The 16,964-nt window shown below is 39.2% G+C and overlaps 2 protein-coding genes across 2 annotated transcripts; one reads left to right on the forward strand and one right to left on the reverse strand.

The window, feature by feature from the left end:
- The first annotated feature begins 58 nt into the window (after positions 1 to 58).
- Positions 59 to 7,762, forward strand: LOC121653405 (basic immunoglobulin-like variable motif-containing protein). The gene is made up of 10 exons (XM_042006879.1): positions 59 to 394; positions 677 to 1,218; positions 1,301 to 1,430; positions 3,500 to 3,595; positions 5,168 to 5,272; positions 5,357 to 5,451; positions 5,532 to 5,664; positions 6,213 to 6,296; positions 6,366 to 6,462; positions 6,543 to 7,762. The coding sequence occupies exons 2-10, from the start codon at positions 744 to 746 to the stop codon at positions 6,843 to 6,845; spliced, it is 1,518 nt and encodes a 505-aa protein (XP_041862813.1). The 5' UTR covers positions 59 to 394; positions 677 to 743; the 3' UTR covers positions 6,846 to 7,762.
- A 4,483-nt stretch (positions 7,763 to 12,245) lies between these two features.
- On the reverse strand, positions 12,246 to 16,653 carry zgc:172121 (uncharacterized protein LOC337599 homolog). Its single transcript, XM_042006892.1, has 8 exons — positions 16,387 to 16,653; positions 15,734 to 15,801; positions 14,791 to 14,948; positions 14,593 to 14,696; positions 14,313 to 14,474; positions 14,008 to 14,213; positions 12,769 to 12,848; positions 12,246 to 12,686 (listed from the first exon to the last, which is right to left on the reverse strand). Exons 1-8 carry the CDS (start codon positions 16,489 to 16,491, stop codon positions 12,604 to 12,606), a joined length of 966 nt encoding a protein of 321 aa, XP_041862826.1. The 5' UTR covers positions 16,492 to 16,653; the 3' UTR covers positions 12,246 to 12,603.
- Between the last annotated feature and the right edge of the window lie 311 nt (positions 16,654 to 16,964).

The raw sequence follows: 16,964 nt of genomic DNA on the forward strand, positions 1-16,964 counted from the left end.
TCTTATTTACATATATACCGTTTTTGAGCTTTATGGACTTATGGCGTTTGTTATTTTAGTATTTGGTTTTAGACTCCCCCCGCTTCTTGCTGAGAATAGTACAGTCCATCAGTCCTGCACAGGAAGAGAATACGGGTCAGGAGGACGACCAATCAGAGTTTTCTTTCTTTCTTTAAAAAAATCGTTCATTCTTCTCTCATAGGGAGTTAATAATCACCGACTTTCACTAATAAGTAGGTCGCTTGACGTTTTGCCAGTTTGCTGACCACAGCGGTGCTCAGAGATAATTTAAAAGAGTTGTGGAATAAAGACCGGAGCAGCAGGGCGTGTTTACATCTGCTAACTATAGCGCGTATGTAGCTGTCTCACCTCGACAAGAGCTGCTGCTTCACAGGTGATAATTAATGTTTAGTTAATGTTCAGTAATCATTCTGCTAATTCTAAACAGCTAACCCGGATGAGGTCCTGTTGTTTTGTAATATTAGCAAAGCTTGAAGGTTTATGACGCTGCTGAATGTCGCTGTTGTAAATTTAGAAAATGACTCCTTGGGTGTTGACTTTTAAAAACCGTTATCCAAAGAAAACCAAAGTGTCCCCGTGATGCTGCACCTCCATCTTTTCTCCATCTCCGTGAAGACTCAAAAAATAAAACAAAAAACTGTCCTTTCATTCCTAGAGGAGACAATCGCCTCCTTCCGGTACACCCATCCGGCGGTGTCGTCCATCATATAAGTGGCGGCCCGATGCCTAACACATCAGAAGGGCAGGGAGCAAACATCTCCGGTCCGGCGGATCCGTCAGGACTGCAGAGGCCCGCCGATGGAGAAGAGGATCACGGTCTTATCAGCTCCCTGGCCCGGGACGCTGCGAGAGTGAGGCGGGCTTCGAGTGCGGAGCTCCACCTGCAGTGGACCTGTCCGGTCACTCACTCCCGAGAGAAGTTCTACACGGTCTGCTCCGATTATGCCCTCCTCAACCAGGCTGCCTCTGTCTACTGCCCCTCCAGCTCAGCCAGGAAAAAGAAGGACGATGGTTCTCCTCTTGTGAAGCCCAAGCCCTCTGCTGACCTCAGTTCAGGTCAGACTGGAGGGGCCCATGTGGGATCAGATGGGGACTGTGACATGGAGGACATGTCCGCGGGTCACCCCAAGCCTATTTTGGCCTGGGAGATTGATACAGCAGACTTCAATGCTGTGTTCACCCGGAAGATAAGAACTAGTAAGCTAGGGAATTTTTTATTTTATTTATATTCTAAACTGTATAAATATTATCAGCATCACTGACTAACACTGTGTTTCAGGTAACGGTAAGAAATGCAGCACCAAGAAGATGAGGTCATCAGACAGACCCAGCAGGAATCTGCAAGATATCCCCCCTCATGCCTCACAGGAGGAGATCAAACAAAGAAAAGTGCTCGACCTGAGACGATGGTAATAATATTTTTATGCTGAGCAATAGGTTTGTCAAGTTTCTGATTGGGTAAACCTATGCATGCATACATATACACCTTGCTAGTACCAGTTTGAACCCCCTTTTCCTTCTGAACTACATTAATTGATTCAGCTGCACACAGGTAGTTTAATATGTTGCAGCAGCATGAACAACTCACTACAGCTTCAGAGACGAGGAGGAGGATGGGCATGTTGAAGTCTGGGATAAACCAGTGCTTTAGCAGAGATGCAGCTGTGAGAGTGACCAGAGGCCTCACCATGGGGAGGGGTTGACACACAAAGCCTATAATTAAAACATGATTTATTATTTTTACTTGTTACATCAGCAGCACAATAGACGAGCTTTTAACTGTTGGAAAAATAAGATGAGAATTCCGCCCTAAATATTTAGTTGTAGCTCACAAACAGTTTGTGTGAGTCTCAAAAATAAGAAGAAATGCACTCAGCCTCCACTTAATCAGGTCCACCTTCTAGTACCGGGATGGACCCCTTTTTCCCTCAGAACTGCCTTAATTGTTGGTGTCATAGATTCATCAAGGTGTTGGTATGAACAAATTGTGTGACAAATTCCTCAGAGGTTTTGCTCCATATTAACATAACAGCATCACACAGTTGCTGCAGGTTTGTCGGCTGCATCCATGATGAGAATCTCCCGTTCCACCACATCCCAAAGCTGCTCTACTGGACTGAGATCTGGTGGCTATGGAGGCCGTTGGAGTCCAGTGAACTCATTGTCATGTTCTAGAAAGCAGGTGGAGATGATCTGAGCTTTGTGACATGGTGCATTATCCTGCTGGAAGTAGCATCAGAAGATGCTACACTGTGGTTATAAAGGGATGGACATGGTCAGCAACAATACTCAGGTAGGCTGTGGTGGTTAAACCAGGCCACAGTGGTACCAAGGGGGCCAAAAGTGGGCCAAGAAAATATCCCCCACACCACCACACCACCAATAGTCTGAAGCGTTGATCCAAGGCTGAATAGATCCATGTTTTCATGATGTTTCCACTAAGTTCTTTCTGTCATCTCTAACTACTCTGCTCATTCTCCTCTGACATCAGCAAGACATTAGATATTTTCTCTTCTTCAGACCATTCTCTGTAAACCCTCGAGATGTTTGTGTAAAAACCTCAGTAGATCAGCAGTTTCTGAAATACTCAGACCAACAACCATGTCACGTTCAAAGTCAATTAAATCTCCTTTCTTCCTCATTCTGATGCTTAGTTTGAACTTCGTCTTCATCACATGACTAGATGTGTTGAGTTGCTGTCCTGTGATTGGCTGGTTAGATATTTGTGTTTACAAGCAGATGAACTGGTGGGCCTGATAAAGTGGACAGTAAGTGATTTTGAAGTCTTCGTGAAGATCTTGTTATTTTATTTTTTTAATTAAGATTAATCAAATATATAAATTGAGATATTTTAAATAAACAGTGTTCTTACTTTAACTGAGACTTGTAAAGCAAAGTTTAAAATTATTCATATTAAAATAATGTTTTTTGCTGAGTAAACACATCATAAAATTTCCTGTTTCCATGCATCTCTACAGCTGAGGTGGGCTATCTAAAGTTCCCACAGCCTGTACACCCCCCAGTAAACACATTTATGAGGAACACAGCCGAAATGATCCAGAATGACCCTTTAAGTCTCTAAAAAACTGCTCAGATACAACATTCAAAAACCTGAAAAAAAAACTCTAGCTTAGCAAATGATAATTAGCCTGGATTTTTGATTTTGATTTCCTTCGGGTTATTTTGGACAAATTTGCAGCCATTTGGAGCAACACGAGTGTCCAGACTGCTATCCTCTGTTCAGTCAGACTGTACAGAAACGGTTCGGATGGAAACATGTTTGAGACCAGATGCAAACTATCAGAGCAAATGAAGCATCATCTCAGATTTGCATTAAGCTAGAAATTATACCGAGTTATAAAGACCTGTGAGTGTTAAACGGATCAGAGGTGGAAGCAGTATGCTTGGCTGAAAAAGACCTCTCTCTTTTCTGCAACGTAGTAATCAAACCTGCATGTTTCTTTGATATCTGCTCCAGGTACTGCATCAGTCGGCCGCAGTACAAGACGTCTTGTGGAATCTCCTCTTTGGTGTCTTGCTGGAACTTCTTATACAGCACTCTGGGTGCAGGGAGGTGAGCAGCACGTATTGTCCTCAGTCAGATTTCAGCTTTCACTCATGCACTGCAACCCTGAGCCTTTCCAGATGTCACCCAGCCGAGCTGCATATATGAGTGTAAGTAGTTCGGTCAATTTGGCATTAGTCAAAATTTTGCTCATTTATAGAGTTGGAGTTATTTAGTAGGAACCAGTTCTCTATATTACAAAAGGCAGCATGACAACACAGTAACTCACACCCAGGGCTTGTTTATTGGGTACAGATCAGTCTCAAGAGTTTCCACAGTTTGTCATCCGGTCTGTCTCACAGCAAAATGAAAACAAATCAAACTTTATTTATAGAGTACTTTTCATACATGAAAGCAGCTCAAAGTGCTTTACATAATAAAAATACCCACTTCTGCTTATTAAAAACACAGGCCTTCACACACACACACACACTCACCAGTATAATATATAGTATAATATATAAAAATAGCCAGCCAGTGGCTGCGGTGCAGGGCCCCCAACCACCCAGACAATGGCGATCCCCAGAGCAACACCCCTACAGACTGAGCAATAAAAACAGAAAGATCATATAAACCCAAATCAGAACGACTACGAGCCAGTTCTACAGGAGTATACATATAGAAGGTAAAAACTATGCACTTGGGTAAAATAAATCAAGAATAAAAACAGAATAGAAATAGCAACATCAACAGATGGTATTTTAAAGTAGAAGCACTCAGACCTTCACTAAGCTATTGTCTTGTTTTTTTTTTTTTTGTTTTGTTTTTTGCCAATTATTGTGAGCATTATTTTTTAGTTAGAAGCTCAAATTGCAAAAGTGTCCCTATCTCCCTTTTTAAAGAATTCTTTTTAAAAAATTGCTGGATCCAGATCGCACCCAAATCTAATCTTTATTCCATTTCTGAGACTTCCTGCAAATTTAGTCAAAATTCGTCTAAAACTTTTTGAGTTTTGTTGCTTACAGACAAACCATCGTCACTGAAGAGTGCATTATTAAACAATAAAGGTTAAATAAAATTGAATTAATTACCAAAAAGGTAAAAATATGCTACCAGTCAAAGTTTATGGAGTGATTTTAACTGAAAAGAAGGGATTTACCGTGTGATTCATAGTGATGAAAAAAGGCCTTGCCCTGTGTTTCAGCCCTATGTTTGGAAACAATTAAAAGACCAGTTTCAGAGGACCTCAGGGTCCACGAGGGCTCATAGTTTGACAGTGAGTCAGGTAAATAAAAAGGCCCAAGACCATTAAGACATTTACAAACAACTGAAAGATTTATAAAACTAAAAACCTAAAATCAATCCTGAAATGACCGGGGAGCCAATGCAGCGATTTTAAAACTGTTGCAATGATTTCCTGCCGTCTGGTCCTCGTCAGCACGTGTTCAGCTCAATTTTGGAGTAGTTGCAAGTTTGAAAGCAGAAAGCTGGAGTATAGTTAACGTTAACGTTAGCTCCACTGGGTGTGCAATGTGCTAACACAGAGGATGTTCCTGTTGTTGTGGGGGCATTGCTATTAAAAGATCAGTAATCCACTGCATCTTCAGTTTAACACATGCAGTCGTGTGTATGTGTCGTTAGTCTTCCACCCATCTCTCAGGAGGAGGCTCTGCATATTCTGGGGTTTCAGCCGCCCTTTGAAGAAATAAAGTTTGGCCCGTTCACTGGCAACGCCACACTGATGCGGTAAACAACCTGCTCTTTGAGTTTATTAAACAATAAAAGGGAATGAAATCACTACCGCGTCTAATCGGGGCTTTCTTCTTACAGATGGTTCAGACAAATCAACGACAATTTCCGAGTGCGGGGTTGCTCCTATATTCTGTACAAACCACACGGGAAACACAAGACGGCCGGTGAAACAGGTGAGTTTCATCAACCAAGCTTACCTGTGACTCCACTTAGACTGTAACACAGCAGGAAATACTGACCTCTTGTTTTTCAGCTGAAGGAGCGCTGATGAAACTGACACAAGGGCTGAAGGACGAGTCTATGGCCTACATTTACCACTGTCAGAACCACTACTTCTGCCCACTGGGCTTTGAAGCCACGCCGCTCAAAGCAGCAAAGGCCTACAGGTAGGTCACATGACCGCATTTAAAGCTGAATGCTTCTTTTATGAAGAAGTAGAAGAAAATAATCATCATGACTTGTGAAAATGACTTCGGCAGACATATTGAAAATATTCTGTTTACAGTGAAAGACAACCCAAATCCATAAGAGTCGGGACGCTTTCTCACAAACCCATAATTTATTCCCAATACAGAAACAACCACATGAGAGATGTTGAAACTGAGACATTTGATCATTTTACAGAAAATATTTTGAATCTGATGGCACCACCGTATCTGTAAAACGTTGGGGCAACAAAAGGCTTGAAAAGCAGCCTGGTACAAATCAAATGCAACTGGAGGCGCATTTAACAGCTAATTATGTTAACTAGCAGCAGGTCAGTAACATGACTGGATAAGGAGCATTTCAGAGAGGCAGAGTCTCTCAGATGTAAAGATTGACAGAGACTCACCAATCTGGGACAAACGGGTCTGAAAATTGCCCAACAGTTTTCTGTTTATAGACTGATTTATTAACAAACTAACTGTTAAAGTATTGATCTCTTTGTGTGAAGGGGCCCTTTACCTACAAATGAAATGGAGTACTGGATCTTAATTGGTGAACCTAGTAGAAAACATCCAGCTATTCACTGTAAAAAGTAAGTCAGTCTTCAGCTCATTTGATGGTTTGTGTTGTTGAGACGTTTAACAGGAACTTCTCTGTCCAGGTGGTTGGATGTCGTGACTGATCTCAACACTCAAAATCCAGAGTACTTGGACATCCGCCACACAGAGAGGGGAATTCAACGCCGCAAAACCAAAAAGGTTCCCATCCTCAAAAATCTCGCCTCATATAAATGTATGTGCCACAGGGCTTTACTAACAGCCGTTTCCGCTCCTCGCAGGTGGGCGGTAACCTCCACTGCATCATGGCCTTCCAGAGGGTGAACTGGCAGAAGCTCGGCCCCTGGGCCCTAAATTTAGAGAACCTGCGAAACGACTTTCACCACTCTGGTTCGGAGCGGGCGCACGGGAGCATCGCAGAGGACACGGCGGAGCGAACGTCGTCTAAGAGGTTGGCCCACCTGGGACGCTCGCACAGTATGGGAAGTCAGAAAGACAGCAGCTGGAAATGTCTGTCCAACTCTACAGAGTACAGACAGAGGAGCTCTCCTGACAGCGACCTCGAGGAAGACGTCACAGACTGAAAAGGTTCCAGGGACACTGGGGGAGGACATTATAAAACATGCTGCTACACAGTGCCCAGGTGGTGCATTTTAAAGGATAAGTCTGGTGTTTTTATGATTATCTTTAGAAATTCCCATGTAAACACTAAAGCCAACACTTTGCTGGTGAATGAGCATTTTCAAGTAATAACAACTGGTCAGAAATACACAGAGTTTTTTAAAATGGCTGTTTGGTGTAATTTTCTCTGAAAATTAAATTAGAATGAATTTGGAATTAATTTGGGAGAATTTAACTATTGATTATTTTTAATTTCCTGCTGTAAAATGACTAAATATCACCAGACTTTTTCCTTAGTATTTAAATATGTATATTTTTAAGACTGTCAGATGTTGATTCAACTCATTGTTCTGACCATTTTACTGCTATGAAGCAAATATTTTAAGTCTGATGTGTCAGGTTCTTTCCACCGTCCCTCTATAACATTTTCCCCTCCCGCTTTTCTCATTCATCTGCAGTGTGCACAAATATTTCACCAACAGCTACTTAAAATCATTCTGTACCAATGATAAACAATAATTCTAGACTTCTTCTGCAACACACGTTCATCATTTTTCCACCTAAAATCAAGCAGAATATCACCAATAACCAAACGTTTCCTTCTGCACCTCGTTAACGGTTTCCAGCACAAGTTAGACAAAAAGCAACAAGCCTGCATTGACCATGAAATTACTCCTGTTCATGGTTGTGTTGAAACATGGTGAATAGAGAATAGAATAAACTAAATAACTTTGGTATTAAAATGCTCACCACTGCAGCAGTAAATTCTAAAGGAACTGAAAGGCCCTTCATGCCAGCATGATCAGGAACGTTTTAGGGGGTCAGACAATCTCCCATCCTCTTTATCTGTCTACTTCACACTGTATAAAAAAAGAATAATAAAAATAAATAAATAATATCCAGGTGGCCAGGGAAATACCACGAAAAAACAGGACAAAAACAAATCTTTAAATTACAGTAAAATCCATACTAAAAGTAAAGTTTATACCTTTACTTTTACCAGGGATCTCTTGTTTTATTTTGGCTTGCTAATGTTTAATACCTTAACATCTGAAAAAAAGACACTGTGTTAATAACATAATTAAGTAATATAGAAATAAATACATACATAAGAGTATATTAAGGCAGAAAATAAATAATTTAGATTAAACAAAAAATAAACGAACAAAGGCCTAAAGTGGTTTATTGCAAATTTGCATCAACAGCATTAAGGGGTTAATGAAGCGTGGTGTTAGCTTATGTAATAATATTTCAGTTTATTGCCAGTCCAGGGACTTGAACCTGCATTCTCCAGAGCCCTTACACCTCTTTAACCTTTAGGCCAAGACTATAGGTTTACTGTATAACAGTATAAAACAATATACAGTAAAATAATAGAGTACTGAAAGTATTAAACTTTTAGCTGTTAACCTATTTTTTTAAATTACTGTATTTTCCGGACTACAAGTTGCACTTTTTTCATAGTTTGGCTGGTCCTGCGACTTATAGTAATGTGCGACTGACTATATATATATATATATATATATATATATATATATATATATATATATATATATATATATGGGTGTGTGTGTGTGTGTGTGTGTGTAATTTAACATGTTTTTAAATATTAATTCAACCTGACTGACATGCACCAATGAGTAAACATTACTGTCTACAGCCACTAGAGGGCGCTGTAGGCTTGTGATAACCACGATATACGCTACTACTGTAACACTGAAAAAATTTACTAAAACATTATCTTAAAGACAACTGAGAAAGTTTTAACACAAACAAAATGCCCCCCAAGAAGAAAATCCCGTTCTGCAGTTTACAAACTATTTACGCACATTTACAGACCATAAAAATAGTGTGAAACTGGACTCGTGAATTGTGACACCGCTCTGCAAATAACTTGGAAAAAGGAAACTTGGAACTCGGTTCTACGTCAGTTTGCTTGACAGTGAAATCCAAGAGGTGACGGAGCGGAGTAAAGCTTGTCACGTACTCCATGAGAAGCAAGAACTCTGTTAATGTTCTCGAGGCCGTTAAAAAAAATTAGTTTCGGTCAGTTCATACTCTGCGATAAGCTTCGTCCACAACGGGGCGGGAATAACTAGGGTGGGTGGGTGGATGGGGTCAGTGTCTTTATGTGCAATGAACAATTGACCTGGTTATTTATATTTAACGCGAAACTTTGAATGTGGCAGGGCAGGGTTGTGCACGTGACAGTGTCGGTGTCTTTAAATGCCAAATGTGATGTAAACATTTTCGTACTTTCTCAGCGCCTCAATCAGCTGTTTATTAAGTGTAATAAGGTGAAAAGTTCTCCGTCACACTTTTAAAAAAATCCTGGTGTTACATTAAGACACCGGACACATATTCAGCCTGTTGTTCCGTGTGCTGTTGTGTAGTTGAATAACTTGCCTTCCCAGATTAAATGTTTGTTTTTGGTCTTGGATTTTGTGAAATAAATTTCTAAATAAAGGCGACTTGTACTCCAGAGCGACTTATAGTCCAGAGAATATGGTACATTTTTAGTTAAATTATGACAAATTAGAACATGTATTTTAAGTCTTTTTATGTGAAATTATATTTTCTTTTTAAAAAATATTTTCACGTTATTTTTAATTAGACATGTAATCTGCAGTCTATTTCTGTATTACTGGTACTTCAAAAATATACAAAAAATAATTAATACAGAAAAAATTGTACATATTTCTTTTCTTCAGTGCAGCCGTTTCATGGTTGCTTTGGTCAAGCTGTTTTTTTTTTACGGGGTTTTAATGTATTTTCACACTTGAAGAAGACTTGGATTGAGAATGCATTAAAAAGTATGAAGAGGAGGAAATAACACATGCTCAAACATGAAGAATGAGTTGTATCAACCCCTGCTACGGTTTTAAAAACTGGTATAAAACATCAGATTGACTCCAGGTGTTATTTTGTCCACCTCTGTATGTAATCACACATTTCCTTCTATTGACATATACGAATCTGAGTTTAATTCCACTCTCATCACTTCACCTTCAACTCACTGCAGTGATACTGAGCACATTATATCCAGCTAGCTCTACCTAGAAACGCACAATGATTACACGTTCACTTCACCTTCAGTTCAAAGACGACACACCTGCGTATTCGTTGTACAGGTACAGTAAGTGAACTTGCTTCCTGTCTGGTTAGTGGAGTGGAAACACGTCCAGTCAGTGTTGTTAAAGCAGCCAACATGTTGCTGTGCTTTATGAATCCTCTAGTAACAGTTGTGCAGTTGGTCTTGGTTCCTTGAAGAGATGGGAGACACATCTCAAACTTTTAAATGTGAAGCAGAGAAAATAAAGACCATGTGGTTTATTTCCATGTTTATACAGACATAAGCTCCTCTATACTTGTTTGCACCATGTTGTCTTCGACCCAACGCAGGTGTGAGTGCAGCCTCATCAGTGGGGTTTGTTGTAGTTATTTATTTTACAATAAAATAAGATTGTTTTTATAAACCTCTGTCACTTTAGTATTTCTTTGCTGCCATAGTGTTGCTTTCATTCACTTACTGGTTGTCAGTCCAGTTACTGCAGAACAAACTGGATTAGCTACCAGCCCCAGAACAATGGGGTCTCTAAAAAGCCAGGTTTGCACCTCATATCTCATAAGTTACATCATTTGATTAACTTTATTAACTGTGAGAATACCTTTCTGATCAAAATTTTCAGCTGGAAGCTGATACTTTTTTTTCCTCCTTCAAACATACAATCACCAGCCACTTTATCAGGTCCACCTTGCTAGTACCGGGTTGGACCCCTTTTTCCTCCAGAACTGCTTTTAATTCTTGGTGTCATAGATTCATCAAGGTGGTGGAAACATTCCTCAGAGGTTTTGCTCCATATTAACATGACAGCATCACACAGTTGCTGCAGGTTTGTCGGCTGCATCCATGATGAGAATCTCCCGTTCCACCACATCCCAAAGCTGCTCTACTGGACTGAGATCTGGTGGCTGTGGAGGCCGTTGGAGTCCAGTGAACTCATTGTCATGTTCTAGAAAGCAGGTGGAGATGATCTGAGCTTTGTGACATGGTGCATTATCCTGCTGGAAGTAGCATCAGAAGATGCTACACTGTGGTCATAAAGGGATGGACATGGTCAGCAACAATACTCAGGTAGGCTGTGGTGGTTAAACCAGGCCACGTTGGTACCAAGAAAATATCCCCGGCACCATTACACCACCAGTAGTCTGAAGCATTGATCCAAGGCTAAAGAGATTGATGTTTTCATGATGTTTCCACCAAATTCTGAACCTGGCATCTGAATGTGGAGCTGAAATGGAGACTCATCAGACCAGCAATGTTTCTCCATCTTCTATTGTCCAGTGTTGGTGAGTGTGTGTGAATTGTAGCCTCAGTTTCCTGTTCTTAGCTGACAGGAGACACCCGGTGTGTCTTCTGCTGCTGTAGTCCATCTGCTTCAAGGCTGGACGTGTTGTGTGTTCAGAGATGCTGTTCTGCAGACCTTGGTAGGAACCAGTGCTTATTGGACTTCCTGTTTCCTTTCAATCATCTCCAACCAGTCTGTCCATTCTCCTCTGACCTCTAACATCAACAAGACAATCTCGTCCAGACAACTGCTGCTCACTGGATATTTTCTCTTCTTCAGACCATTCTCTGTAAACCCTAGAGATGGTTGTGTGTGGAAATCTCAGTAAATACTCAGACCAACAACCATGCTACGTTTAAAGTCACTTAAATCTCCTTTCTTCCTCATTCTGATGGTCAGTTTGAACTTCATCAAGTCGGCTTTGTGTTTGCAAGTTATTGCAAAGGTGGACCTGATAAAATGGCTGGTGAGTGAATATTTTAAAAATGTTTTTTTTTTTTTTTTTAAATCTATTAAGTAAAATAGACTGTTCATTTAACACTTTGTAAAAGCTTCTGTGGCAGGAGTTACAGCAGCTTAACATGAATTTGGACAGATTCCCACATCCTTCTTTCCCAGATTCTTTAAAGCGTTATCCAAACAAGAAGCATCTGTGATCTGCCATCTTCAGGTCTCCACACAAGCTCCTTTTGGCAACCATTTAAGGACAGAAACATCCCGGGATTCTTCAAAGAGCATATGCACCATTCTTCAGATCTGAAGCAATTCAATGTTGTGATAACAGACTATTTAAGGCAGCCACTGAGCCACAAAGTCATTAACTTTGCTAGAGAAGGAACTCTCCCTCTGGGACAATATAACCAGCTGAGGAAATGATCAAGAATACCCAAAGGGATGTCTGTGATGATCCAGAGCAACATATATGTATTAATTCTGAGCACTGTGTTAAAATGGCTATATCTTTCACACAGTGCTGTTTACACTGATGTAAACCTACACAAATTAGAGCTCACATTTTAAACCAGAAGGCAGTTTTTTATTTATCTGTTTCAATACAGATTTTATTCTGTTAACAGGTCTAGAAGCAAGACCAACAAATAAAACACACTTCCATTTCATCACTCAATTTAACTTACAGCAAAACTTTTTCTCTTATTGTTTTTGCTATCATGTCCTTTAATTTATTATTCAAACTCTGTCTTTATATGCAAATAATTAATTAGAGGTATTGTTTTGATGCAGTCATGGTAAAGATGGGACTCAAACTTGTGCATTTATGTGTAATTACAAAGTATGTGGACCTTTCTGCTGTGTGTGTGTGTGTGTGTGTACTATCCACAGGTCTAGCACAGAGCTATGCAACAGTCTCATTTTAGGACTGTTCTGCAGGAGACGCTCCTTTTAACTGCTGCCTTAACTCTGCGATGTGAGCAGGACCAATCCGGCAGCATCCACCTAGCAGATGGAAATATATCCGTCAAAGAGAACACTGTAAAACAGGAGATAAATGAATGGAAGAGGAAGAATCTAACCGCACCTATTAGAGCAGCACCCTGCTTCAGCCATCTGTGACTTAGGTCTGGATTCCATCCCGAGGTTTTCCCTGATGTTTGCCACCTTTTTAAGAAAAAAAACCCAAAAACATTAAATTGTGGTGAAAACAGAACCTTCCTTAATGGTAAAGTATCACAATAACTTTATAAATTGACATACTCCTTTACAGGAACATCAAACTTCTGTTTGTACTATATTTCCGTCTAATATAGTGAAGATTAAAAAAAAGAACAAGATACTTCTCAATAGTACTTGACAAACATGGATGGATCTCTGAAATACTTTGTACCAAACATAAGTTTTTTTTCTTCTTCTTTGTTTTTTTACATAAGTCTATATTTCCAAATTTTTCTGGTCATAAGAGCAAATATTTCACTAGTTAACCAACAAAAAGTAGTTATTCAAAAGTGATGCAGTTTTAAATCCACTGACATTTTGAGTTATACTGGACAGATGCCTTCTGTTATTTACTGTACATACATACACATATTTTAAGTCTGACACTTAAAAATCTATATAATAAATCCCTGTTTTGCTCGGTTTATTAATATAACTAATGTAGAGAGTTTAGTCACACCAAATGAGTCAAGACTTCCCTCAAGTCCAACCCAGAAATGGCTGCTAAGCTAAGCTACACTGCTAAGCTAGCTGTTGTTAGCAAGAGTTTTCTTTAGTTTTTCATCCTCCTTCATAATTCAATTTTGTTTGAGTCTCATTTATTTACATGCATTAATTAAGTCATTTCAAAAGTGTTCATGAATGTTTTTTATGGCAAGAAAGTCAATAAAATCTGTCCTCAAATTACTTTTAGCTAGCAACATTTAGGCTACATCACTAGCTAGTCAGCTTTGATTTGATTTTTGATAACATTTTATTTAATTTTGTGGTATTCTGAGACAAATATGTCTAGAATATATTTAATTAATTTTTTTATCATTTATACATGTACAGATCTCTCTCTCGCTCTCTCTCTCTCTCTCTCTCTCTCTATATATATATACATCTTTATATAAGTTTATAATATCAGAGTAATGTGTTTAATTAGTTTATATTTTTTATTATGATTTTTCCCAGGGGGTTAATAAAGTATTTTTCATTCACTCTGTATGTTTCTATGTATTTCATAACTATATTTGTGTATTGTTTTGGGAACACTTCGGCACACTGTTGTGCAGTTTTCTCTTGATGGAAACTCAGCCTCTCCCCCTGCCCGCAGACTTACCCCTGCTCAGTGTCCCACTCCTCTCCACTGTTAGGGTACACCACCCAGCTCATGTCTGGCCTCAGCAGTGACCTGGCAGAGTCCAGCAGCGGCTCCACCACAGCTGGTGGACAGCAGTTAACTCCTACAGCAAACAGCTGCGGGCATTTACTGGCAATCTTCACGGCGTCCATGAACGAGCTGCCGTCTGAAATGTGCTTGTCATCCTGATGCCGTTTTTAGTACAAAACACAAGGGAGTTGTCTTGTGGCTTTAGGTAAATTGAAGATGAACAGACATTTGCTTTTATAATCAGCAATGGTTACCTTGCAGGAGAAGGAGAGCCAGGCGTTAAAGTTTGGCAGCTCCCTCAGCAGCTCCACCACAGCCTCTGCTTCTTTGATACTCGGAACTGTTTCAAAAGCAATGAGGTCAGCTCCTGCTGCTTCTAAACAGCTGACATGTGGCCGATGCCACTCTTTAAGCTCCTTAAAAAGATAAAACATGTCAGAGACAAGTGGTTATCATAAAGGCCTACAGCAGTTCAGTCTCAGCATGAAGGCATTCTCTACTGACACCATAACCAACATCAAAGGAGCCACTCACTTCAACACTCATCTCCTCCGCATAAGTCCCAGTGTACTCTGAACCATCGTGCAGAAAGGCCCCATATGGTCCCACTGAAGCTGCTACCAAGGGACATGTCTGTCCTTTGAGACAGAAACAGGGAAAGCATCATAGTTTAAAAGTACATCATATTCTCAGCTACCATAAAAAAATGTCAAAGAGTTTATAAATTAATACCAGAGTCAAATGTCTTGACCATCTCTTTGGCGAGATGAACTCCGGACATCACCAGTTCTCTGGCGCGTTCAGAGTCAACGCTCAGGTGGCGGATGAATCCTGGGATACTCGCCTGGTATGTGGCTGTTGTAATAATATCAGCACCACTGAGGAGAAACCTAGTGAGATAATAGCAGTGATTATAAAGCGGGATCACACGATTGTGGCTCAGTGATGAGTTGAGGTACTTTCTTCTTTTCTTCTACTTTTCTTTTGACCATCAATCCAAATAGTCACTTTACTATAATATAAGACCAAGAAACTCAGCCAAATCTTTTCAGAAACTGGACTCAGAAATTAACTAAAAATGTAAAATCAAAGATAGAAAAGAGTGTTGCGGTGTTGGGAAAACAAGATACATTTTGAACAAGAAAACATTGCGTATCTTATATAGTTTATCGGTTCTACCATACCTGAATTATTTGTTAGTTTAGTTTATTTACATACACACAGAAATACAAAATATACTGCAAACATTTATGACCTGAGGGGAGAGTTGAATTTGAGAAAACAAAAAGCAAAAACAACAATAAAGAGCATGTGACCAAAAAAAAACAAACAAAAAAAAAAAACAGCAACAACACTTATAATGAAATTGTATAAAAATACTTAATCAATCCCAGAGGGAAATAAATATTGTGTAAATGAGTATTTTGCAATGGTATATTAAATGGGGGTGGATTAGATTTGCATTAGCTTCCTCCTACTCCTTTTCAAACATAAAATGATCATTTATTTTTATTGCAATGACAGTACATGGGTTTCATGTGAGCTGTTAAAATCCTCTTTAACTGCATCATTATTAATATTTAAATATTATTTTGTTTTATGTTCTTTTTTTTACGTAATAATAAATACATGAATAAATACATCTTTGCAAGTACAGTGTTTTGCACAAACCTACCTGTAATGAGCATCTTTTATGGCCTGGGGATTAGTGTGCAAAAGCCTGGCACTCCACAAAGGATCTCCCTGAGTAGACACACACACAAGGGCACTCTCTGTCCATTTAATTATGTTTTGAACATTTAATAACACAGATTAAATTTAACTGCAGCTACAAAAGAATATTTACAGAAACACTTAAAGCCTAGTGACTCAAAAATATAGTGAAACAGCCTTTAAATTTATGCTTATTTGCAGCATTTTTGTTTCATCCCTATAGATTATACACCAGCTGGGCAACAGTAATTACTCTGGTATTTCACCCATAGGCACAGCAAATACATATACTACACAAATGTTTATTTTATTGTACTTTACTTAATTAGTTTAATTCCTGGAAATGTATTATTTTACTCCCCTTGTCTGCTGCAGTTAGTAACTACTTTATACATGAAAATGTCTTTAAACACATATACAGCGAAGTATAATAGAATAAATAATGATTTATTCTTAAATACTAATATTTATGGTCAATGAGCTAGACTTAAGAACAATGTTTTACAAAGCTCTACAATATGCTGTTTGCAATTGCTATAAGAGAGAATTTAGCAAATAAATTAATGGTGTATGGTAGAAGGTGAAGCTGAGTCTGATTTTTTTTGGTTATTTCACCTGCAGTTTGGCTCCATGCGCCTCTAGATCAGTTGCTAACCCACCGTCCAGGATCAGCGGTCCATTATCATGTATGAAATCTCTTATATGAGCAGCTGAACCCATAAAGAAGAGCTGTATTTACACAGTACTAAAGTCAAGCCCAATGTTTTTGTTCATATTAAACAAAACGTTGTATAGAAGATGTAACTTATTATATTTTAAAGTAGGAGACGCTAAACTCTGTTGTTGTTCCGGGTAGTAAGAGAAGGGTCAAAGGTTGCATTTACAAGCACCCGAATCTTTGAAAATTACAAGCTCATTTAACTTTCGACGATACCACCAAACCACCGCTAGATGGTATAATGCACAACAGTGCAAAATAAACTGAGCAGACAGTATATACGCACACACATTTTTTGTTACTAACGTAAACAAGGTTTAATCAGAATAATTTATATCGCCAAATCTGTACACGCAAACAAGGAATTTGACTCCGGTGAGTTTAAGCTCTAACTGGCATCATCAGCAAGCGTTCAGGAATATTAAAACGAGCATGTTATTAGTTTACGGCAGACGCCTTGGCGCAAACTGGGTGG

This window comes from Melanotaenia boesemani, chromosome 14 (assembly GCF_017639745.1).
Source record: "Melanotaenia boesemani isolate fMelBoe1 chromosome 14, fMelBoe1.pri, whole genome shotgun sequence".
Taxonomy (NCBI): Eukaryota; Metazoa; Chordata; class Actinopteri; order Atheriniformes; family Melanotaeniidae; genus Melanotaenia; species Melanotaenia boesemani.